This window comes from Miniopterus schreibersii, assembly GCF_964146895.1.
Source record: "Miniopterus schreibersii genome assembly, chromosome: 10".
NCBI lineage: Eukaryota > Metazoa > Chordata > Mammalia > Chiroptera > Miniopteridae > Miniopterus > Miniopterus schreibersii.
In genome coordinates this window covers 52,264,201-52,286,546 of record NC_138110.1, presented here as the reverse complement: position 1 = coordinate 52,286,546, position 22,346 = coordinate 52,264,201, and the positions used below count along the sequence as shown (strand labels likewise).

The window sequence follows — 22,346 nt, the reverse complement described above, 5'->3', positions numbered from 1 at the left end:
TCACAAAGTCAATCAACAAAGTGTTTACCTACAAGCTGCAGGTATTCCTGATGGTGCTAGAGAGAACAGAGAGAATACCAATGTATATGCTCACTTCTGTAGTGAGACCAGGGCATCCACCTGACAGCGGTAGTTGTTATATCAGATTCAACTCCTCCGCTCAGGCAGAGTGCTCAAAGAATCCGAATGAAATTGGCAGCATTACCCTGCCCCTAGGGTCTGCCTGAACTCTGTAGCAGACGTGTAATCTATCCCTGGTAGCTTAGAAAATACCCACCCTTCATATCCAAGTGGATGCATAAACACCAAACATACAGCAGCCATTCTTTCTATAAGTTGGCAACAGAATATAAGTATTTCTGTCCCAAAGCAGGATAGTTGTGTTATGCTCAGTTGAGTATGTCCCCAGGTGACCTGTGGAGCTACCAGTACAAATTAGGATTCATTGTACTCAGCAGGGTTCAGTTCATTGTAGGAAATATAGTTTACCGTGGTACGTACGTAGTTTCGGTATATAATTTACTATGGAAAGTTGGCATTTACTTAGGGACAAAAGCAAAATCCACAAAGTATCCACTTGGGCCATGAAGAGACACGAGATATGAAATACATATCTGCCTGCATTCCACACAAAACTGCATATACTGCCATCCACTTGTGGGCTGTTATGGGGTGACACTTTTGAATACAATATACTCATCTTTGGTGTAAATGGTAATATTAACAAGGCTCTTCTTTGCAAAAAGTGGCCATTTAATGCCTATCTCCAGGGTACACATCAGGACGATTTCTTTTGTATGTGCTGGAAGACAGACTACTGGGGGAAATGCCTTTTATTTCCAGGAAAGCTAAGAAAAAGGGAGACTTTTGAGAGGTGGAGTGTTTATGCCCTTTTTATTTCCCCTCAGGTGGGTAACCCAAGCATGGGATCAAACATGGGATCTGCAGCACAGGCGCAGCAGCAATCTCTCAAGCAGCACTTTCCGTAAACCTGGGTTAAAATCTGGACCGGCAGACATTTGGAATGAAGTGTTGAATCTCTGCTGCCCGCTGCAGCAGCATGGCACACACCAACGACCCTGGGGCACTCCTCCTGCTGTGGAGGCTCCCACTGACACGTGAGCTGGGGACGAACAGAGGTTTATCCTCTTCCAATCGCCTGCAGCTCATGTTGCAAGCTGAACTTGCTGAGTTTGCCACCGAAAACACAAAGCTTCCTCTGCATCTCCTGATGCATGTTTTAAAAAAGCAGCAAGGCCCTTCACACATGGTTCATGTTCTTATTGTTTGCTTGAGTGTTTCTGATTTGTTGGGGGGAAGAAAAGACCCTTGATGTATGAAGTTGGGCTTAACTCCCCAGAGCCCAACTCTCCCAAGGTAACTCACTGCTTCAGGGTACTTTACCTTCGTGTGGGACTGGGTCTTGATGGAGCCGTATTCATATTTCTTCTTTCCGCTGCCTTATTAATATCTGAAAAGAATAATCAACCCATCTGTTCAATGCTACGGAATAAAAACAAGATCATCAGCATATTTCAAATGAAAGCAACAACAAAAGAACTACAATGACAACCAGATGGTGTAAGAAAATCCATTCAGCAGACACACTGACACTTGGGCAGTTTTTATTAAGTTATGGCAGTACAATGTCATGGCTTGGTAAGGAATGTCCTCAGATTTCTAGCTAACACATAATTTGTGTAAAACTATGTCAATGCTTCAACACTTTGCCAAGCCCTAAACCTAATGCTTGCCCCCTCCTCCAAAGGGGGAGATTGTTTTTTGAGGGGAGAAAAATAAGGAGAGTGTTAAAAAAAGAAAAAAAAGAGCAAAGGCAAATAATTCCATTTTATGTTACAAAGAAGAAAGAGCTGGACTCCATTGTCTTGAAACTTCTAATATTCCATGAAGCAGGGCCTCCTTTTAGTATGCCTTGTACTGTATTCCATTGGATAGACTCTTCCAGAATGAGATGTGGGAAAGAAATGGATTAATTTTTTTCTAAAGAAAGTATCTGACATGTTGACATCTATGACCCTCATAGATAAGTACCTGAGAGTAAGAACTGGCACTTGGCATAGTAGGGTTAGGTAATAAAACACTCCTTATAAGAAGTTTTCATTATAGAGAAGCTTGGCATATACAACTAGGGTTGGGGAGAGAATCATATAAACGTGCAGAAAAGTCAATTTCTGCAGTTAAAGCCTGGTTGCTAAAAAACAAAACAAACTAGCTTTGTAAAAATGGAAATAAATAATAAAAACACCATGTACAAATAAGAACTAATGAAGTATCTAAAGAAATGTACCAATTTATGCCTAAACGATAACATGACAATTTTATGACTTAAATATATATAAATGAATTAAAAATTTCATACTTTAGTTGAGAGAGAAATAAAACTGCTTGCTGCTGCAGTGTAGTTTTATTGCCCTTGTTCCATATTAAGCAATTGATATTGTAGCTAATGACATTAAATGGTATTAAGCACTCACATAATTAGAGTGCTTAAAAATAGTAATTATGTATTTAAAAAATTCCAGAGTCCTATCACATGAAAGACCACAATAGTAACAAAACAAAACAAACAAGAACTTAAGAGGGCTGGTATAGACTTTACCCGGCTATACTGACAACTTCTGAGCTCCTATTCTAGTGATAACAATCTTTATTTCATTTTAAATCAGAACTCTCTTTCCATTATGCCTAGAAGAATGGCTTTTGACAAAACTGAAGGCAACATAAATCTAAATAGCCAAAGAAGCATATTCTAAATTGCCTCTTACCTTTTCAATTATGCAGACACAAGCTATAATCCCTGTTTTCTCAATTTTTCATCTTTTAAAAAATGTTTTTATTGATATTTTTGAGAGAAAGGAAGTGAGAGGGAAAGAGAAAGAGAAACATTATTGATGAGAGAGAAACACTGATCCACTGCCTCCTGCACACCCCCTAATGGGGGTTGAGCCCGAAACCCGGGCAAGTGCCCTAACCAGGAATCAAACAGGTAACCTCTTGGTTCATGGGGTCAACACTAAACCACTGAGAACACCAGCTGGGCTATAATCCCTCTGTTTTTTAAAAATCAGAAAATATTTTCCACGTAGGAAATGGCCAATAAACTATGGCTTTGGTACTGCATGTGGCACTTTCACAATTTACAGGTTCATTAACATCTTAATTACACATAACAAATGACAGTCGTTATAGAAAATACCTAGTTCTTTTATATGTAATTGTAAAGAATATCATTTCAGGTTTAGAAGGGCCTACTGACCTAGTGTGATCACTTACTTTGTACTGCTTTCTAATATAGGGTGACTATGATTCAGAGAGAAATGTGATGTCTTTGATTTGGAGTTGTTTTCAAAGTGTCTCTGGACTACACTGGGGGTGGGGGGTGGTGATGTAAAGGTTTCTTTTAAATAAGTACCATATTTCCTAGCAGAGTTCCAAATATTATGAACACTCATCTAAACTCTGACTTGATGTGGCTAACATTTAGGTGAGAATACAAAACGTGGTATTACTTTAATTGGTAAGTTTCTATTAATGCTGTATAATTTGCCCTCATCATATGAAAAGGAACTATTACACTGTATAATTATATCCAGTTCTGTGAGTGCCTACATATAAGACTGGGGAGACAAAGTAGTAATGCATTATGTACCTTTGGGGCAAAACTGGTTCCAGTTAGAACAAAGGAGGTAAGTATCTTACTTTGAAGTTGGTGAAATTTTGGGGAAATTATATGCACTATTATTTAAAAATTCAAGATTATAGCTTTAAACCATTTTGATTGTAATTTGCCTCCTAGTATCTATTTTCACTGAGTAGTCCAGAGCAATTATACTTGGATGGTGTGGCTTATGTTTCTTCTGTAAAAAAGAGCTCTCTCAGACGATTTTCTTAAGTTTAGGAGTATTTAGTGTGGTGTGCCAAGTGTTTGTTTATCATCCCTATTTAAGAGTTCCTTAAAGCTCCATCTTGGGTGAGACATGGAGAAAATGAGACATGGGAATTTTTTATAATCTCATTGCCATCTAAGAGGACTACTTGGTTTAGGATAGGGCTTGGGGATTTTCAGTGAGGAAAACTAAACTGTCAATACCACCAATCTTCACACACAAAAAATCTTAACTTATGTGCACACAGAACTTTTGGAAAACCTGTGAGTTCAAAAATACAGGAAGAAGAGACGCTATCAAAAGTACAAATAACTTCAGGGAGCTTGATCACAGTATAGCAAAGATTTAGAGTCAAGAAAAAATACCTTGCCCCACCCCAATTTTTTGTCACACAATTTGAAAACTCATCCATGGAGACTGGAAGTTCATTTGAACAAGTTTTCTCTCTGAAAATGCAAATATTGGAACTGGTAAAGGGGGCTTTTGTGTTAATTATTGAATAAGATTATTTTCCCCCTAAATCTTTATAGGTATACATATATAAGCTACACCAAAGAAACAGAAAAAATATTAACGTAAAGGAGAAGGAAACTTTCTAAACATTAGGTGGGGAGCCATAATTGTAGGGAATTTAATCAAGAAGTTAGTGGCAATGTAGGAATTTCCAAGGATAGGTGGAATGCCTCTTCCTCACGAAAAAGGGAAGAAATGGTGCTCCCTTCTCCTGCTATATTTTATCTCAGCCAAATATCCTTAAGACCAAAAGTCAGTCTCTCAGTCTCTCCTCCACCTCAGCTTGGTTGGTACTTCTATATTTTGTTAGTTGTATCAGCAATGTGTATGCCATTCAAAAATACCATTACCACGAGGTGCTTAACCTTGGCCAGAGTATATGTAATTTCCAACTGGTCTTCTGAAAACAATTAAAAGCACTTCTCAAATAAGAATTTTTAGACAAGAGAAAGAGTATCAACTGAACTGATTTACATAAAAGAAAAAAAACCCCCCGAAAATAATTAAGAATACATGATGTTATACAGGAAGTGGCAGAGCTGTTTTAAAGCACAAAAGAATGGGGTAAAGAACTCCCAATGAAAGACACAATACCTAATCTACAATTTTATTTTAGACTAATATGCCAAACAGGTTCACACAATGGTCTTTGGATAATGTTATAAATAAATATGCATGTTTCATTCACAGTACCAAGAACTGCTTTGCTCTATTTTAAAATTGTGCCATCATAAAATAACTTTTTACCTTAAAACCAATTTTTATACTCCATGCCACTGCAATGGAAAACAATGTAAACTACTCTGAACAAGTGCAGTATGAACCACAGCACTTAGTGATAGTATTACCATTGGCCGTTGAACAAAGCCTATATAATTTCAATAAGTGATTATAAATGAAACAAAACTCCCCAAAAGACTTAGTTGAAAACCAGGTATTACTAAATTGATAAAGATAATAATGCCACTTGAAAAACCATACTGACAAGATAATGGATATCATATATTAAACTCCCCAAATTGGGAGTGGAAAGAACAGTACTTCTCTATATGAAGTATGAAGTATATGAAGTACTTAAGCTATATGAAGGTTACTTTGATGGTATATTGTAACATCAGGGATATTATAATGAATTATGTTGTAACTATCAGGGATAAGAGAACTGCTCTGCTTTAACCTTTACCTACTTTGAAAATTATGCTTTCCCTCATCTTTGATTATCTTTCATTCTCTATTTAAAATAATTATATCTTTAACTGTATTAGAATATTATTCCTGGGAACAGAAATGGGGAAAATGATAACATATTTACAGAATGCTTACTCTGTCCCAGGGCCTTTACTAAGAACATTATGTGCATTATCTCATTCAATCCTTTCAACAACTCTTGGAGTTAAGTCCTATTATGATCTCTACTTTGCAAATGAGAAAATCTGAGGTTTAGAGAAATCAGGTAACTTATATGAAGTCACATGATATTCAGGAGGCAGAGTTAGGACTCAAATCCAGGTCTGTCTGAAACCAGAATGCTTAAACATTATGCTATGCTGCCTCCAACAAAGAGTAGAGGACATGGTTTCCATTTTGAAATCTTGCTAGGACTCCCTGATCAAATGCTGATGGAATCTGGAAAAGGCCCAATGTTTAAGTGACCCAGACACCCAATAGAGTAGGACCTACTTATTCAATTACCACTTCAATTTGTATCATCTCAAACTACAATGTTTCCGGCTTTTGTTACTGACATTCTAGTCACTTCAACTCTTTAGACAAAAAAATCTCTACCAAAATTTAATTTCCTGCCCTTTTTACTTCTTTTGAGGAAAAAACACTTGGCTAGGATCACAAAATACGAGTTCTGGTCCTACTTTGGGGCATGAGGGTGGGATTTGGTCAAGTTACTTGATTTCTCTGAACCTGATAAAATGTATATTCTACCTATGTTAGTTATGTTGACTTAAGGAGAATATCAGCTAAGAGAAAAAAACTCAATAATTTGGATTCACAAAGGTGAGCTAATCTAAACTAGTAAAAAAATCTGAGCTACAAAAAATGTAAAATACAGGTTTATTTAAAACAGGTAAAATTTCAACTAAACTATACAAGTGGAGATCCTTAAGAGAACTAAATTAATGAACCTGAAAAGGATAGTTTATAATCAGTACATCAAATGCTTCTATGCCTACTGTGTCACACTCAGTATTAGGCCTTAGATATATGGAAATGAAAAGGCTAAAGTCTCTGCCTTAAAGGAACTCACTGTTTAATAAAGGAGAGAGGAACATGTACATAGATAATGAAGGACTAACTGTGTGTATGGCAGAGGAGAGGAGCAGGGCAAAGAGGACACTGGGAAGAATAGGGGGCGGACTCAGTAGGGAGGTGAAGGAGGCAGGGAAGTCCTAAAAGTAACATCTAAACTGGGTCCTGAAGGATGAGTAGGAGTTTATCAGGAAGATAGAAGTCATTCCAGCACATGACAAGGTGAAGGAATGGCTTGAAGGACATAGTAAGTTATAAATACTATACAAATTTTAATGCAGAGAATGGAGGATAGAAAGAGAAAAACAGAGAGGAACTATACATGCAAACCATAGTTAGCCTAGATCACAAAAAAATCTTTGCTGTGGAAAAAGAAGAAACTGGGCAAGAGGGCGTGTTAGGAGGCTATGAACTGAATGAACTAACACAGAAGTCTTAGTGAAGCTAAACAATGAAGGCTTACTATATGCATGTTATCTAAAAAATCCGAAAAAGGGAGGAGGATCTATTTAAACCTAAGACATTTAAAATATTGCCCACTATAATGCTCTTCAAGGATCACGGGTTTGACACTGAAGAGAACAGGTGGGAGAAAATATTTAAAAGGTTATGATTTTACCTTCAATAAAGGGATATAAAATGAACTGATGGCCAGAGAAGTCATGAATAGCCAACAACCTATTAGTTTAACCCACTGTTCAAGAAGAAATAAAACAACAAACCACCTTACCTTATTTTTTTCTAATATACTTAAAAATATATAGTTGTGGTAAAAAATATAACATTCAATCTATCATCTGAAGCATTTTTAAACATACAGTTCAGTAGGGTTAAGTATACTCACACTGTTGTACAACAGATCTCCAGAACTTTTTCATCTTGCAAAACTAAAACACTCTATACCCATTAGACAATTTCCCATTACCCATCCTTATTTATATACATATTATTTTCATTCTCCACATTACATTTAATGAAGATGTATCAGCACTACCTGATAAGATGATTAAAAATCACATCCTCAGACTCTGTCTCAAATTTTTAGAATCTCACAATAAAGCCTAGAAATCTGTATTCTAACAAGTTTCTCAGGTGATACTTGGCAGGTATTTGGGAACTACTACTCTATTACCTATTTATCCCTTTAGTGCATACTAATAATATAATATACTTAGGTCCTCCATTCAGAAATTTCTCTAAACTCTTGTGTTCAAGGGGAAATAACTCATAATCTGTTCCCAAAAAGTATCATGACAATGGCCAAAATCTGTAAAAGTATAATCTCTGAAAACAGTACAGAAAACATAGCCACACAGCTTCCGCCAAAGGATATGGAATCATGAGCCCAAGTTTCCATAGTACTAAAGGTAATAATAACATCCAATTATGTAAGGTCAGTTGCCCCCCCCAAGGAAGCATGTGCAGCCCACCACTTCTCTTCAATTACATCTGATCATTTAAAAGGTAACCTAACAATTTAAGCTTCTTTTTCCAATTACCTAGTTGTAAAACGGCAGAAAAAATATTAGCCACCGAGCTTGCCACTTTTTGATAACATGTTATACACTTCTTTGGTTAATAAAGGGCAAACTGCCAACTAAAGTTCTCTCTAAATTCTGCAAACTAGAGCTGTCAGTATTGTTTTGCTGGCAGGGGCTAGAACATCTACTTCTTCGGCGGCATTTTTTAAAATATCTAAATGTAGCTCTTTGCAAAAAAAAGAAAACCAGCCACACATACAATTTCAGATCCATGCCACTAAGAGAAAAGTGGAGCAAATCTAAAGTTAATAAGCAGACCATGAACTCTTGGTAGGTCAGCTTTCTTTGTTCTCAAGAAGGCAAAAGCATCCAACTAAGTAGAAGGAATTAAAAATATAAAAAACTCAACAGAAATTCTAACTATTTTCTTATTACCTCTAGCTCAAACTATGAAACATTTTACAGTTAAACTAAGATCTGCCTGAAATGAATCCATTAATGTAAACCCAACCATAAACCAGAGTTATCATTTCTTATTAGTAACTGGGATATGAATAGATTCATACTAGAACCTGCTTCAATCTTCTATTTCCAGGGAAGACCAATTTTCTGAAGTCCTAAATCAGGGGTTCTTAAACTTTAATATACACAAAAAACCCACAGGGGTGGCTTCTGAAAGACAGATTCCCACCTCCACAGACCAGTAAGGTAAGGAGCTGTATCCAAGGATCTGTATTTCCATCAAAGTGTTCTAGAGATTGATGCTATCCTAATGTAAGTTTCCCAAAGGCTGCAAAAGGTTCAGTTACACGGTTATAATCCTAAATTTTAAAACTGAACAAAAATCATGTTTTTCCTATTTTTTTCTTCTGGATATAAAAAATAACTTTACGAGAGATTAAAAATAAACTTGTATCAGCTCTGATCCTAAATACATATTATTAGTACCTCAATCTCCAATTGCACAATTAAGTATATTCACTTAAAACCAAATTACTTATTATTTTTAATTAATTTCAGAGAGAGGGGAAGGGAGAGGGAGAGAGAAACATAGATAGGCCGCCTCCCACACACCCTCTACTGGGGATCAAGCCCACAACCCAGGCACATGCCCTGGACGAATCACACTGTCGACCTTTTGGTGCACGGAACAACACTCAACCAACTGAGCCACACTGGCCAGGGCAAAAACCAAATTACTTTAATGTAAAGTTCTCCAAAGCTCACCTACTTGCTGTAGGATCAATCATATCTTCAATAACTCAATCGTCCCAGATGCAAATCAGGGGACCACTCAAGATATTTTATTAAGTTATAACACTCTGCTCTCCAATGCAACTTAAGTTGCTCTGTTCCTTGCCCAGTCATCTACCTTTATAAAGGTCAACAATAATGTTGTTTTGAGCATGAAATAGAGAGAAAAAGAGTATTATGGACTGAAAAAGTTCTGATTCTTTGAGGGGAATTACTTTCTTAACATAAAACTGGCCCAGTTGATTATTATCTCTATTTTTTTAGTGATAGGATGAAGAATTAAAATGACCATCCCTATAAATATTCATATCTGGTAGTAATAAAACCACCATTTAAAAAGCAGCAGGCATGCTGGTATTATATATTTAGCTGTCAGTGTACTTCATATTTCCCTAATGTGCTGCTGCTTCAGATAGTGGCCTTACCCTGATCCTTTTGTTAATGTCTCTCATTAATGAGACTAACATGGGGGTAACTTTCTATTGGTACTACCCTTCTAATTTCTTAAATGTTTAACTCTGCTTAATAGTCTAAAAGCGTATTCTGTTCACAGAACTAATCTTTTGGCACAAAACAGCTAACTGAGCTTTAAAAACTCTTGTCTCAGACACACAGTAATCATTAGTAAACCACAAGTATGGAGAGGAAATGAAGTGTAGCAGAAAGAGTATAAGTTTTGGGAAACATTGGTATTTCAAGATGTTCTTGGGAGGATAGTGAGAGATAGGCATCATGGTATCTTCCTCCCTTGGACATCCACATTGCATATGCTTAGCATGTGAAAAGCCTCTGAGAAGTTCTGGAGTAAAGACACGGCTTTACCTCAACATGTCCCAATTTTGCTTGATCATGAAATCTTTTGTCTTCAATACATGATTTGAGCAAGAAAACTAACCTGAGACATTATTTCCTCCTATGCAAAAAAGATATAATGATACCAGTCTAGCTATCTCACAAATGATTGAAAGCAAATGAGTTGGTATTTGCAAACCATATGCACTGCTAGTTATGTTATCATTACTACTAAGTGAGTTCAGAAATAATAATTTCATTCTTCATGGGAGTCAAAAACAAAAATTGCTAAGGGGAATAAAATAGTAAATATATTTCCTCCAAAGGTTTCCCATTCTTAAAAGTACAACTGAATTTGAGTAATTCTCACATTAGTAATAAGCCATACAAAGGTACTGCCATCTGCAGGCCATAGAGATGGAATGCTTGCAATCGTTATTTAAAATGAAATCATCAGGCACTTTCTCATCAGACTTCTAAAGCCTTTCCAAAAGATGTTTATTCTTAGCTTTTGAGGACTTGTAGCTCCATTTGCTGAAGTCCTGAAACTGACTCTTGAGTAAAATCAAATTCTACACAGGGCTGTTGCTTAGAAATGTGAAGAAAATTACCTTAGCCTTAATTTCTATATTGTGCTCATACCAAAGCAATCCCAAGAAATATGGATATATATATATTTTTAACACAGCATGAGGAAAAAAATCCTTGAATAGCCTGAGCTGACTTTTCAGAATAACCTTCAATGAATTAAAGTGAATATGGTCTCTCACACACAAGAACAGAGATTATGAACAGACTACAAATAGAACAGACTGTTAGCTTATAAATAAGTTAATTTGTCAATGCCCTCTTTAAACGTGTGTTTACAGGCATGGGACACTGAGTAACCTGCACCTAGAAAAATTCCTTCTACTGGGCCTTGCAATATGGTTTCTCCAGCACATTCTACAAGGAATTGCTGTTTCTATGTTCTAGGTTAAAATATTTTTGTCAGAGGTTTCAGACTATCTGGAGTTAAAAGAAAGGCAAAGAAATCAGAACGAAGGAAGAAACTGATTAGCAAATAGCCAAGTGATCTCCAATACCCACAATACAATGTTTGGGCTTTACTGGTTTGAAAAAGACAACACAAAGTTAGTTTTCACACCCAGACTGTTTCATCAGAAAATGCTAAATCTCGAGTTGTCAAAACCCCAAACTGCTCCATTAGCGTCTGCAGAAACATCTTTTTATGAACTGTAAAGTGACTACCACGACACAATGCTACAAGGAAACCGAGGTGGCACACTGGGTGCACTTGAGCGGACAGTTCCCCCAGACTATCACTTTTAAGTCAATAATGAGAACACTTTACAACCAGAACGCTTATAATATTAATTACTATCCCCAAAGATCCTGGGGCATTTCACACTCTGCTATGCCTCAGGGAAAAATTCTGTGCACAGAGGGAAGGCCAGAACAATTAACCCCATACTCCTAGGGCAGCGTTTCCCAAAGTGTGGAATGCAGAATAATTTCAGCAGGAACAAGGACACACTTTATTTTAATAAATAGGTATTTATTTTTTAATGAGCATTCGAAAAACAACCAATTTCCATTATACGGTTGTGATGTACGTTTCCACCTTAAACAAATATATGTAAGGAGGGGAAAAAAGGAGAGTCAGTTTAAAGGGAAAAATTAACATTTGGCAAAATAAACAGCAGTACAGACGGTACGCGAACGTAAAGGTGCAACGCGAGAGCCTGGAATTTGGGGAACGCCGTCCTAAAAAAAGCCCCTGGCGGGCTGTCCCGGAGTGAAAAGTGCCATGGGTCACCAGACAGGAGAGCTAGCAAGTTGGGGTGCTGGCTCTGTCGCTAACCTCGGCACAGTTTCTTTCCCCTTCCTCTGGGCCCGGGGTCCGCGTTATAAAATAGATTGGGGTGTCACATGACAAGGAGACGCCTAGAGGATGCTGTCAAGGGCCCGCGAGGCGGCGGCGATCCAGGACAGCGCTCGGTTCGCCGCACGGCGCTGTACGCCACGAAGAACGCCGGGTGAGGCGGACAGGCGCGCCCCGGGTTCGAATCCCGACTGCGCCACCGACTCGCCGAGGACCTGCAGGCGAGCGACTTCACCATTTTGAGAAGGGGGCGAGATGTGCAGCCCTACCCTACAGAGAAGCCTGAGCGGGCTATTGTCGGCGATTCGCGCACAGGCGGCTGCAGTGAGGCGCAGTGGGACCAGAGCCCACCACCGGCCTCCCGGAATGGCCGGGCCTGAGCCGCACGAGAGCAAGAGGCCGCGCCCCGCACCAGGCATGCGCAGCCCCGCGCGCACCCGGAGGGGGCCGCGGTGGCGCGTCAAGCGGGCCCTCCCGGCTCAGCCTCCCTATCCGGCCCGGGTCCCCCTCAACCGCCTGCTCGTCAGCCCGGACGGCCACCGCTTCCCGGCACTCACCGCTACCGGCACGGCGGGCTCCCGGACGCTCCTTCGCCTCAGGCCCGCAGCCTCCACCTCCGCCTCAGCCCACCTGCTCGCCGTAGGACAAAGGCGCCACCAACCGACGGGCGCGGGCACGAGGCAATGGCGGTTGGGGCGGAGAGTGGGGGCAGAGGGCGCGCACGCAGCGACAGGCGCGACAGTGTCGCAAAAGCGCGCGGGTTTACGGCAGGGCTGAGTTGGGGCGTTGATTTCCTTAGCAATGAGGGCGGGGAAGTGGCTCCCCGGAGGCGGTTGAGAACGCTAGGGGTTGCCTAGTAACGGCGTCCCTGGCTGGGTCTCCCCAAAGGGCTTCGCCTTTCTTCTAATTTTCAGAGAGCCAGATTTCCTCTGTGAAAATAGATCCTATAAACCCTAAAGTACTTTGATTTAGTCTCGCGTAAAACTAAACAAAACCCCAAACACCTTAGAAGTGTGTATTGGAGAATATATATATATATATATATATATATATATATATATATATGTACACACACACACACATACATATATTCCTGTAACCTCCGGATCACAAGGAACAAAGCAGAGAGGTAGAAAAAATGTTTTATTTGGATTTACATTTAAATAGGCTGTGTATGTACCCTATTCGTTTCACTGACAGGAGGCAAAAGACTTCAGTGATATAGTCACAGATTCTTCTTGAATTATTTATTTTTCTTGGAATATTTAATGCCAAGAATAAATTTCCCAGAATGTAAATGTTGACTGTGAAGCATGTATAATGTTGTATTGTTTATTTAATCTATAGAATATATTTGTCACAGGAAATGGAATTCGTTGTAAATACACGCAGTTCATCACATCTATCACTATATGAGTCAGGTAAGCTGTTTTATTAGTCAGGAAATGCCTCCAACCCCACGGGGTCTAGTTTTTCTCCTTGTGCCAAGTAAAAACGGTAGCTGTGGAATTTGAACACCAGGGGAAGTCAGATTTCTTTCTTTTGTTTATTTTTTTAATCCTCACCCAAGGATATTTTTCCCCAGTGCTTTTCAGAGAGAGTGGAAGGGGTGGGGGAGGAACATTGATGAGAGAGACGCATCCTCTGGTCGCCTCGGGCAGGAGCCCTGTGCACGGAGCCTGCAACCACGGTGTGTGCCCTCGGCTGGACTCGAACCCGGGAGCCTTCAGTCTGTGGTGGGCCAGCGCGCTAGCAACTGAGCCAAACCAGCCAGGGCTTCCCCAGGTGGTTTTGTTCACTCACTCTAGGTGAGAATTGTCAGGATTTTGTGGATTCACCTGCTTTCCTGGTATACTCGTGTGGGGCAGGTTAAGTACCACACTCGAATCAGTTCAGAATCTTCTTTTTCCTTCCTTGGTTACCCCTATTTGGATTCCTGTGCCATAAAGTTGTGCCCTTTTTGTCATTTGGTTGAACTGATTAGTTCTCTTAATTTTCTGATACCTTTTAACTTTTAAATTATTTTTTGGTTAGATATACAGGGATAGAGATTCTGTGACCCAGTTTCATCTTGCTATCTTTTTTTTCTTTCTTCTTTTGAAATATATATTTATTGATTTCAGAGAGAGGAAGGGAGAGGGAGACAGAGAGATAGAAACATCAATGATGAGAGTCGTCATTGGTCGGCCGCCTCCTGCACGCCCCCCACCAGGGATGGAGTCTGCAACCCGGGCACGTGCCCCCACTGGGAATTGAACCTCGATCTCCTGGATCCTAGGTCGATGCTCAACTGCTGAGCCACGCCTGGCCGGGCTTATCTTGGTATCTTTATCCATCTAGAAGTTTCACATGATGTTATTTACTCTCACAGCAACCCCATGAGATAGATACTATATAACTTAAACTTTTAAAATTTCTTAAAATTTTAAACATACATTAAAGTACATCAAATATTATATGTACCTTTATTACTCACCACTAAGACTCTCCTCTCAGTTCCTTCCCCTCCCTTCCCAGAGATAATCACTCTCCTGAAATACATTCTTATGTGTATTTTGTACTTTTATTATAAAGGTATATATCTCTCCCCAATTGTTTAATGTGTTTAGATATATTTTATGTATCCTTTCACATTTTGCTTTTATATTTTTAACTGTACTAAGTTTTCAAGATTTAACTGTGTTGAAACATATAACTAGTTTAGTGGTTCTCAAAGTATGGTCCCTGGACCAGCAAGCAACATCAGTAATACCTGAGAACTTGTTAGAAATGTAAAGTTTCAGCCCCATCCAAGACCCACTGAATCAGAAACTCCAGGGGTAGGATTCAGCAAAAAAAAAATTTTTTTTTTTTTTTTTAACCGAGACCTCCTGTCGATTCTGATTGCACCATAAAATTTGAGAACTACTGCTCTAATCTATTAATTTTAATTGCTGTATAGTATTTTATTGTACAAATAAGCCACAATTTATATATCTGTACTGGAGAATCGATTTTTTTTTTTTTTACAAAGAGTGTTGCATTGAGCACATTAGTACATATCTACTTGGGTACAGGAGTGGAATTGCTGACTTTGTAGTATATCACATCTTGAATTTAAGGAGGTTTTAGTCAGATTGTTCTCCAAAGATGTATTAATGTATATCCTGCCAACAATGTTTAAGTACCAATTCTACTATCTTTGCCAACTTTGGATATTTCCAGACTTTATTTATTTATGTATTTTTGCTGATGACAATATCTTCGTTGTTTTAGTTTTAATTTTCCTGAATTAGTGAGCTTCTTTTCTGCAGGCTTTTCAGGTTTCTTCCTTTATGCATTGCCCGTTGATATTTCCTGACCACTTTTCTGTTGGGTTTATTTATGTTTTTCTTATTGATCCGTAGAACTTGTTTACATATTCTGGATACTGGATACTAGAGGTAGGTCTTCTCTTTGTGGTTTATTGTTTTACTTTATTAATGATGTCTTGTCATTCAAACGTTTTAAATTTTAATGTAGTCATATGTTTCAACCTTTCCCTTTTTGGTTGTAGTGTTCTGTGTCTTGTTTAAGAATTCCTTCCCTTTTCTAATGTCATATAGATATTCTCCTTGGTAAATACTATTACTACGTCCATTTTACAGGTGACTCAGTTGAGGCACAGAGAGCTTATATGATTTGCCAAAGGTCACAGAACACTGGAGGTGAGTGACCTGGACTCTTGACCCTTGGCTTGCATTGCACTGCACAGTTTAGGAACCTCTTGCTGTCCTGTTCTGCTAGTTTTTCATGAGGACACTTCTCGGCCTTTTTTCCTGGAGATGTGAAGGGTGTGTAGAGCTCAGATAGGCCACAGGTTCTGTGCAATTCTCATTTCCTACATAATGAAGCACTCTGGGTTCTTAAAAATTTCTTTAAAATTTTCAAATAATTTCAGATTTAAAGAAGTTGCAAAAATAGCACAAAGGATTCCTGAATGTTCTGCACCCATTTCCCCTGATGCTGAGCATTTACCTTGCTTGCTTTATAACTCTGTCTCTCTGTCTATTTCTTTCTCTGTATTATCCAATCTACAGGCCTTATTTGAATTTCACCAATTGCCTCACTAATCTTCTTTAGAGCAAAAGAAACAATTTTATCCTGGTCCAGGATCCAGTTTAGGGTTACATGTTGCCTTTAGTTTTCAAGTCTCTTTGGTCTCCTTTAATCTGCAACAGTTCTTCCCTTTTCTTTGTCTTTTATGATCTTGACATTTCTGAAGAGTATAGGCCGTTTATTTTACAGATTGTCCCTTATTGGGCTTATCTGATGTTTCTTCATTGTTAGATTCAGGTTATGCATTTTTGGCAGGAATACATAGAAGTGATGCTGTGTCCTTCTCAGCCAGTAATTATTTTTGCCAAGAATCCTCTACAATATTATGTACACAAATGCATTTTCCAGGCAAAGGGATTGATATCTCTTATTTCCAATTCCCAAAGGGTTCACATGACCTAGTAAAGGCCAAGAAATTCTTTATATATCTATGCTGGTCTTAGTGGGAATCCTTGGTCAATAGGACCATCTGAGAGAGGTAAGGAGGGAGGCACTGAGAGTGTAGACAGACAGGCCTGCAGCTTAACCTCACAGGCTTCACAAAATTCCCATCCCCCCACCGCCAAGACCTACCTGTGCCATTCTGAGGATTTACCCAGTGCATCATGTAAACAGACCTCTGATGCTCCAACTTTCTTGGCTCAAGTCTACTAGGGAATTTACCATTTTTGAAGTCTTGGTGGATCGGAACACAGGCTGTGGAATCAGACTGGCCTAGTTCACAACTCTACTCCCCACTTCTAGCTGGACAAACTTGAGCTTATTCTTTAACCTCCCCGTGCCTCATTTTCTTCATCTGTAAAATGGGGACAAGAATAGTATGTACTTCCCAAGGTCAATATAAAGTAAGTTAAATTAAATGAGTAGTGCACATCATGCTTAAAGTTCTTAGAATCATGCCTGTCTCATCCTGTGGGCTCATTAGCTCATACGTCTTAGATTCTCTAAGTTCATTTTATGGCACCATGGTTTGTTTGTTTCTGTAAATTTGCTTGTGCCAACAGTTAGACCATCCCTAGAACACAGAGGCCCTTGGGTTTTCACAGACTACTCTGTTCACAGGTGGAATAAGTGGAATAAATGTAACTGGCAGCTGATCAGTGAGTCTTAGTTCTCTAGGACATTGGGGGTGGGGGTGGAGGGAACCTTGTTGTGATGATATTGAGTTTGAGCTAATAGTGCCTCAAAGTAAGATTCTGCCAACAAAGTGGATCAGAATAGAACTGCCCCTACTTGGCAAGTTCTGTTGTATGTTGAGAGAAGTAGCTCAGGGAACTGCAGAATGGTCACACTAAAGTCCCTTCTAGCCATCAGGGAGCCCAGCCTTATGACACATCCACTTAGGTCCATATACATAACTTTAGCAGTTAGAATAATGGTCCCCCAAAGATGTCCATGTTCTATCCTCTGGGACCTGTGAATATATTACCTTATATGGTGACAGGGACTTTGCAGATGTCATTAGGTTAAGGATCTTGAGATGGTGGTAATTCTGGATTATCTAGGTAGGCCCAATGTAATCACAAGGGTCCTTATAAGAGGGAGGTAGGAGTGTCAGAGTCAGAGGAGATGTGAAGATGGAAGCAAGTTGGGGGGGAGGTAATATATCCATTTATGGGGGGGAGAAGGGAGAGATTATAAGATGTTACTACACTGCTGGATTTGAAGATGGAGGATGGGGCTATAAACCAAGGAAGGCAGGAGGCCTCTAGAAGCTGAAAAAAGCAAAAAAAAACAGATTTTCCCTTAGGGCCTCCAGAATGAACACAGCCTTGGCGATCCATTTTTTACTTTCCTCCCTCCAGAAAATTTAATAAATATATATCTTCCTTTTCTAATTTTACTATGGTTTACTTTTCCCCTTTTAATAACTAAATATTTAATCCAAAATTGATTTTGATATATAAGATCACAGGTAGGTATAATAGATTCCCTCTTCCTCCAAGCTAGCTCAACACCAAGTAACATCCCTCCCTAAAATTCCCTCTGCTTAAAATCCTCTCCCACCCTCCTTTCTACATCTCTACCCTCTCTCCTCCCTTCTCTGTTACCTGTTTAATTAACTTCTATTTATCCCAAAGGTTTCAGTTAAAATCTCAGTTCCCCCCCCCCACACTCTGAGAGATGGTATAACATGGTAGCTAGGAGCACAGACTATGGATTCAGACTACTTAGGTTCAGGCCTTGGCTCTACCATTTACTAAACTGTGTGACCTTGGGCATGTTAGCTAAGGGTTCTGTGCTTCATTTTCCTTCTTTGTAAAACAGTATCTCAAAGGGTTACTGTGAATGGAGCTGAGTTAATATATGTAAAACACTTAGAACAGTGCCTTCCACGTACTGCTCGATAAGCAGTAGTTTGTCAGCCTATTACACACTCTTGTAGGAGCGTGCACTTCTGTTTTGAAATTACTTTTCCAATCAGAGGCCGTGTAGTGGGATGTAATGGGATGTGAGCAGAATTTCCAGGTTACCTCTTAAGCTGTGACAGCTGAGCAGAAAGAGATGCTAAATATATTATAAACCTGGGGTTCATGAACTTGGATGGGAAAAAGCTACTTCCTTATTTTCATTTACCTGTAACTGAAATTAAGCCTTTCTCTCAATTATGAACGTAGGCAGCAAACAGTAGTATTAGCAGAGCCTGCTACATTGTCTCCAACAGAAAGCACAGATATTTCATATCACATTACAGTCATTGCAGATGTCTTGAATTACTGTTTGCACTCATCATTACTTTGGAATTATGGAAATTTTAGACTTGCCACTAGATCTTATTATTTAATCCATTAATAAGGAAGCCCACACAGTGCTATATCACACATTTGTCTTTTTAATATTTTGATGACTGTATTTCAATATAATTGGTTTTCTTTGTAACTCTAGCATATTTTATGCATTTACAAGCATTTTTCTAAGCAGGGCCCATAGGCTTCTCCAGATGCTCAGAAGAGTTATAACAATATTAAAAAGCAAGGATTCTGTTCTAAACAGAGCAGCCAACAGCTGGGATGAGAAAGTCTCCTCAGGGCATGCTAAAAGGTGTGTGCTTTCTTTGAGTCAGTCGTGTTCTGAGTTTATATATGTCCTTATTGAATCCTCCCAACACCCTAAGAGGTAGGTATTACTACTATACTCATTTTATAGGTGAGAAAAGTGAGACTCAGAGAGGTGGGCAAGTTACCCACGGTCACAGAGCAGTATACTAGTGGTGGAATCCATGCTTTTTAATGACTTCAATATCCTGCTTCCCATATAAATTCTCGTAGTCCTTCCACTATCCTGCAAAGTAAACATCGGTATCCCATTTCTCCACTTCACAGATGAGGAAACTGAGACTCAAAGAGGATGTTATATATTTTTTTCACAGTTAAGCAACATAGTCAGGATTCAAACACCATGTCTGCCAGGCTCCAAAGCCCATGCATCTACCATGGAAATGTAACCTGGGAGAGCTGATGGTTGATCAGATATGTGACTCAGGCAGATCTTTCCATGCCATCCATCAGGATTAGAAGATTTGGAAAGAAATCACTACTTTTACTGCTTTTGCTGTGGGGTTACAGAGCAGTGCAGGGAGCATCTTCATGGATGTGAAACACACACCGGCATTTGGAAAACTCCATTCGCCACTAGTGTCTAGACAGAGAGTTAAAAGCAGGAAACAGGAGATAAAAGAATACAGAAGTAGGAAGTTTTGTATGGGGCTCATGCTGAAATGGAAAGAGCCATTATTTGAAAGCATTAATGATGAACTTGGTAAGGATCAAAGTAGTCTTGTGACCTGTGAATCTAATGAAATGAAAATGAGGTAATGGTATGTTCTATAACTACTGAGGATCTGAGAAGCTGGAAATTATCTCAGCATGAATACTATAAAGGGACAGGGGACAAAGGAAGCCATCTAAAAAAGAATCTATTCAGCTTTATTTATAGCAGATATTCATCTTATGTTTCAACACAGGCATCACAAAGGAGTTTGTTTCACCTTGCTTGGTGTATAAAAATACAAGGGTTGTCACAGTCCCTGGTGCTTCCTTCCACAGAACCAAGCTGGTACAAAGGAGGGAAAAGAGAGTGCCATGAAGTAGGGACTGAATAGCTGGGGCTGGGAGAGGTGACAGGAGGAAAGAGAGAACAAGGGGTGAAGAAAAGAATGAAGAGATTCTCCCCTCCATCATTCAACCCCCATTCTTTAGACCTGAGCTGTCTAACATGGCAGCCACTAGGTAGATGTGACTATTTACATTTATTATGAGTAAATAAAATAAAAAACCTACTTCCTCCATTGCACTAACTACATTGCAAGTGTTTAATGGATGACCATATTGGATGGTCATCATCACAGACAGTTGTGTTGGACAGCGCTGAGAACTGTCCAAGTCCACCTGTAAGTCCGAGAGTGTTTGGAGTGCAGGACAAGTGGACCCCTATGGCTGTAATATCCTTGGCCCATGGAAAGACAGGAGAGTAGAGTCTTCTGCAATGGGACATAAGAATCCCAGGTTCCCATATGACCTTATGTGAGCTACTTGTGCTCTCTAGGACTCAGTTTTCTAATATGAATGATTAATATCACCTTTTACTGGGTACTATAGAAAATTGCATAATTAATTTTATCCCTATATAATAATGATGTGAGTTATTAGGCCCTTGCTGCAGAGGAGGAACCAGAGATTGAGAACATATGTGCTCACCCGGTCAGCATGGCTCAGCAGTTGAGCATGGATCTAGGATCCAGGAGATGGAAGTTCGATTCCTGGTCAGGGCCCATGCCCGGATTGCAGGCTCAATCCCTAGTACTGGGGGCTTGAGGAGGCAACCGATCAATGACTCTCTCTCATCATTGATGTTTCAATCTCTCTCTCCCTCTCCCTTCCACTCTCTGAAATCAATAAAAACATATTAAAAAAAAAAAAAAGGGTGTATGTGCTCAAGGCCACGCAGGAGCAGAACCGAGCTTTAGACTCAGACTTCTGACTGTAGAGGCCACACTCTTACTCACGAAGCTTCACTGCCTCCTGCTGCTAGTTCCTCATCTCTAAGTCAAGGTGTCTTAGTTGGAATGTCCCAGAAACAGAAACTGAGACAGGATTTGAGTGCAACTAGTTTATTTGGGAGGTGACCCCAGGAAGTACTGAAAAGGGAGTGGGGAAGTGAAACAGGGAGGGGAAGGAAGCCATTACAGGGTGGGTTAATGAGCAGGTTACACTGTGGGCAACCAGGGCTTAATCTTGACTGGGGAGACAGTGTAGTACACACAACTTTGAGTTAATCCATCTAAGAGATGAGGGAACTGGGGTTTTCAGCAACTCCTAGTCTGTCATTGGTAGAAGGCTACTCCCAAGAGCATTAACTCTGGCACTTCTGTCCTGACTCCTGAAGAACTAAACATGCTCTTGTGGCCATAAAAGCGCCCCCACCAGAAGGTCACAGGTACTGTACTTAAAATAGGGACAGGAACAGTGAATTATGAAAGGAATGGGAGTGGGGTCCCAACAAGGCGCTACACAGGAGATTGGACTAAGTGCTCTTTCTCCTCTAACAAACTAATGGCTAGTGGCACTTAGTATTAGGTCTTTTTACATCATAAAATCTGAAACCATAATTATTAACAATCTGCCAGAAAATGTGGTCTGGAAAGCCTGGAGGTACACAATTGACATCTGAGCTGATTTTCAACATGGGTGACAAAGTAAATGGTTAATATCATGATCATACAAAGAGCTCTTCATTAGGGCTAGGACTTTGTCTAGTCAGTGGTAAAATGCCAACATGTGACACATAGTAAGTGCTCAATGAATGTTTGTTGAATAAATGACATTGATAAGAAAATGACAGTTCAGTAGAAAAATGGGCAATGTTACTTCATGGAAGAGGAAATCTAAATGGTTAATAAACATTTGGTAGGTTGTTCAATTTCACGAATAATTGGGAAAATGTAAGTTAAAGCCACAATAAACTATGTCTCTTCATCAAACTGTCAAATATTAAAATGAATGATAGCATCTAGTGATGGAAAGAATGCAAAGTAAAGGTCCTTTTATATATGAGTATTTCCCAAGTTTTTTTGTGGAAAGTATTTTGAAAATATCTGTTAGCATTTACAAAATACATACTCACAAATTCCACTTTTAGAAATCTACAAACTAAAAGCACAAATGCCTAAGGATT

General features: G+C 39.4%; 1 protein-coding gene across 4 annotated transcripts in view; it reads right to left on the bottom strand.

The window, feature by feature from the left end:
• NCOA5 (nuclear receptor coactivator 5) overlaps positions 1-12,760 on the bottom strand; it is a 29,772-nt gene extending 17,012 nt beyond the window's left edge. For 2 of the 4 annotated variants that reach the window (XM_081149798.1, XM_081149796.1), the window contains exons 1-2: positions 12,653-12,757; positions 1,405-1,471 (exon numbers count right to left, since the gene is read on the bottom strand). In XM_081149798.1, coding sequence (XP_081005924.1) covers positions 1,405-1,442 — 38 coding nt within the window. In that variant the 5' untranslated portion in view covers positions 1,443-1,471; positions 12,653-12,757. Of the gene's footprint in view, positions 1-1,404; positions 1,472-12,652 lie in introns of all 4 variants that reach the window. The other 2 variants (XM_081149799.1, XM_081149797.1) reach the window with 2 other exon arrangements.
• Between the last annotated feature and the right edge of the window lie 9,586 nt (positions 12,761-22,346).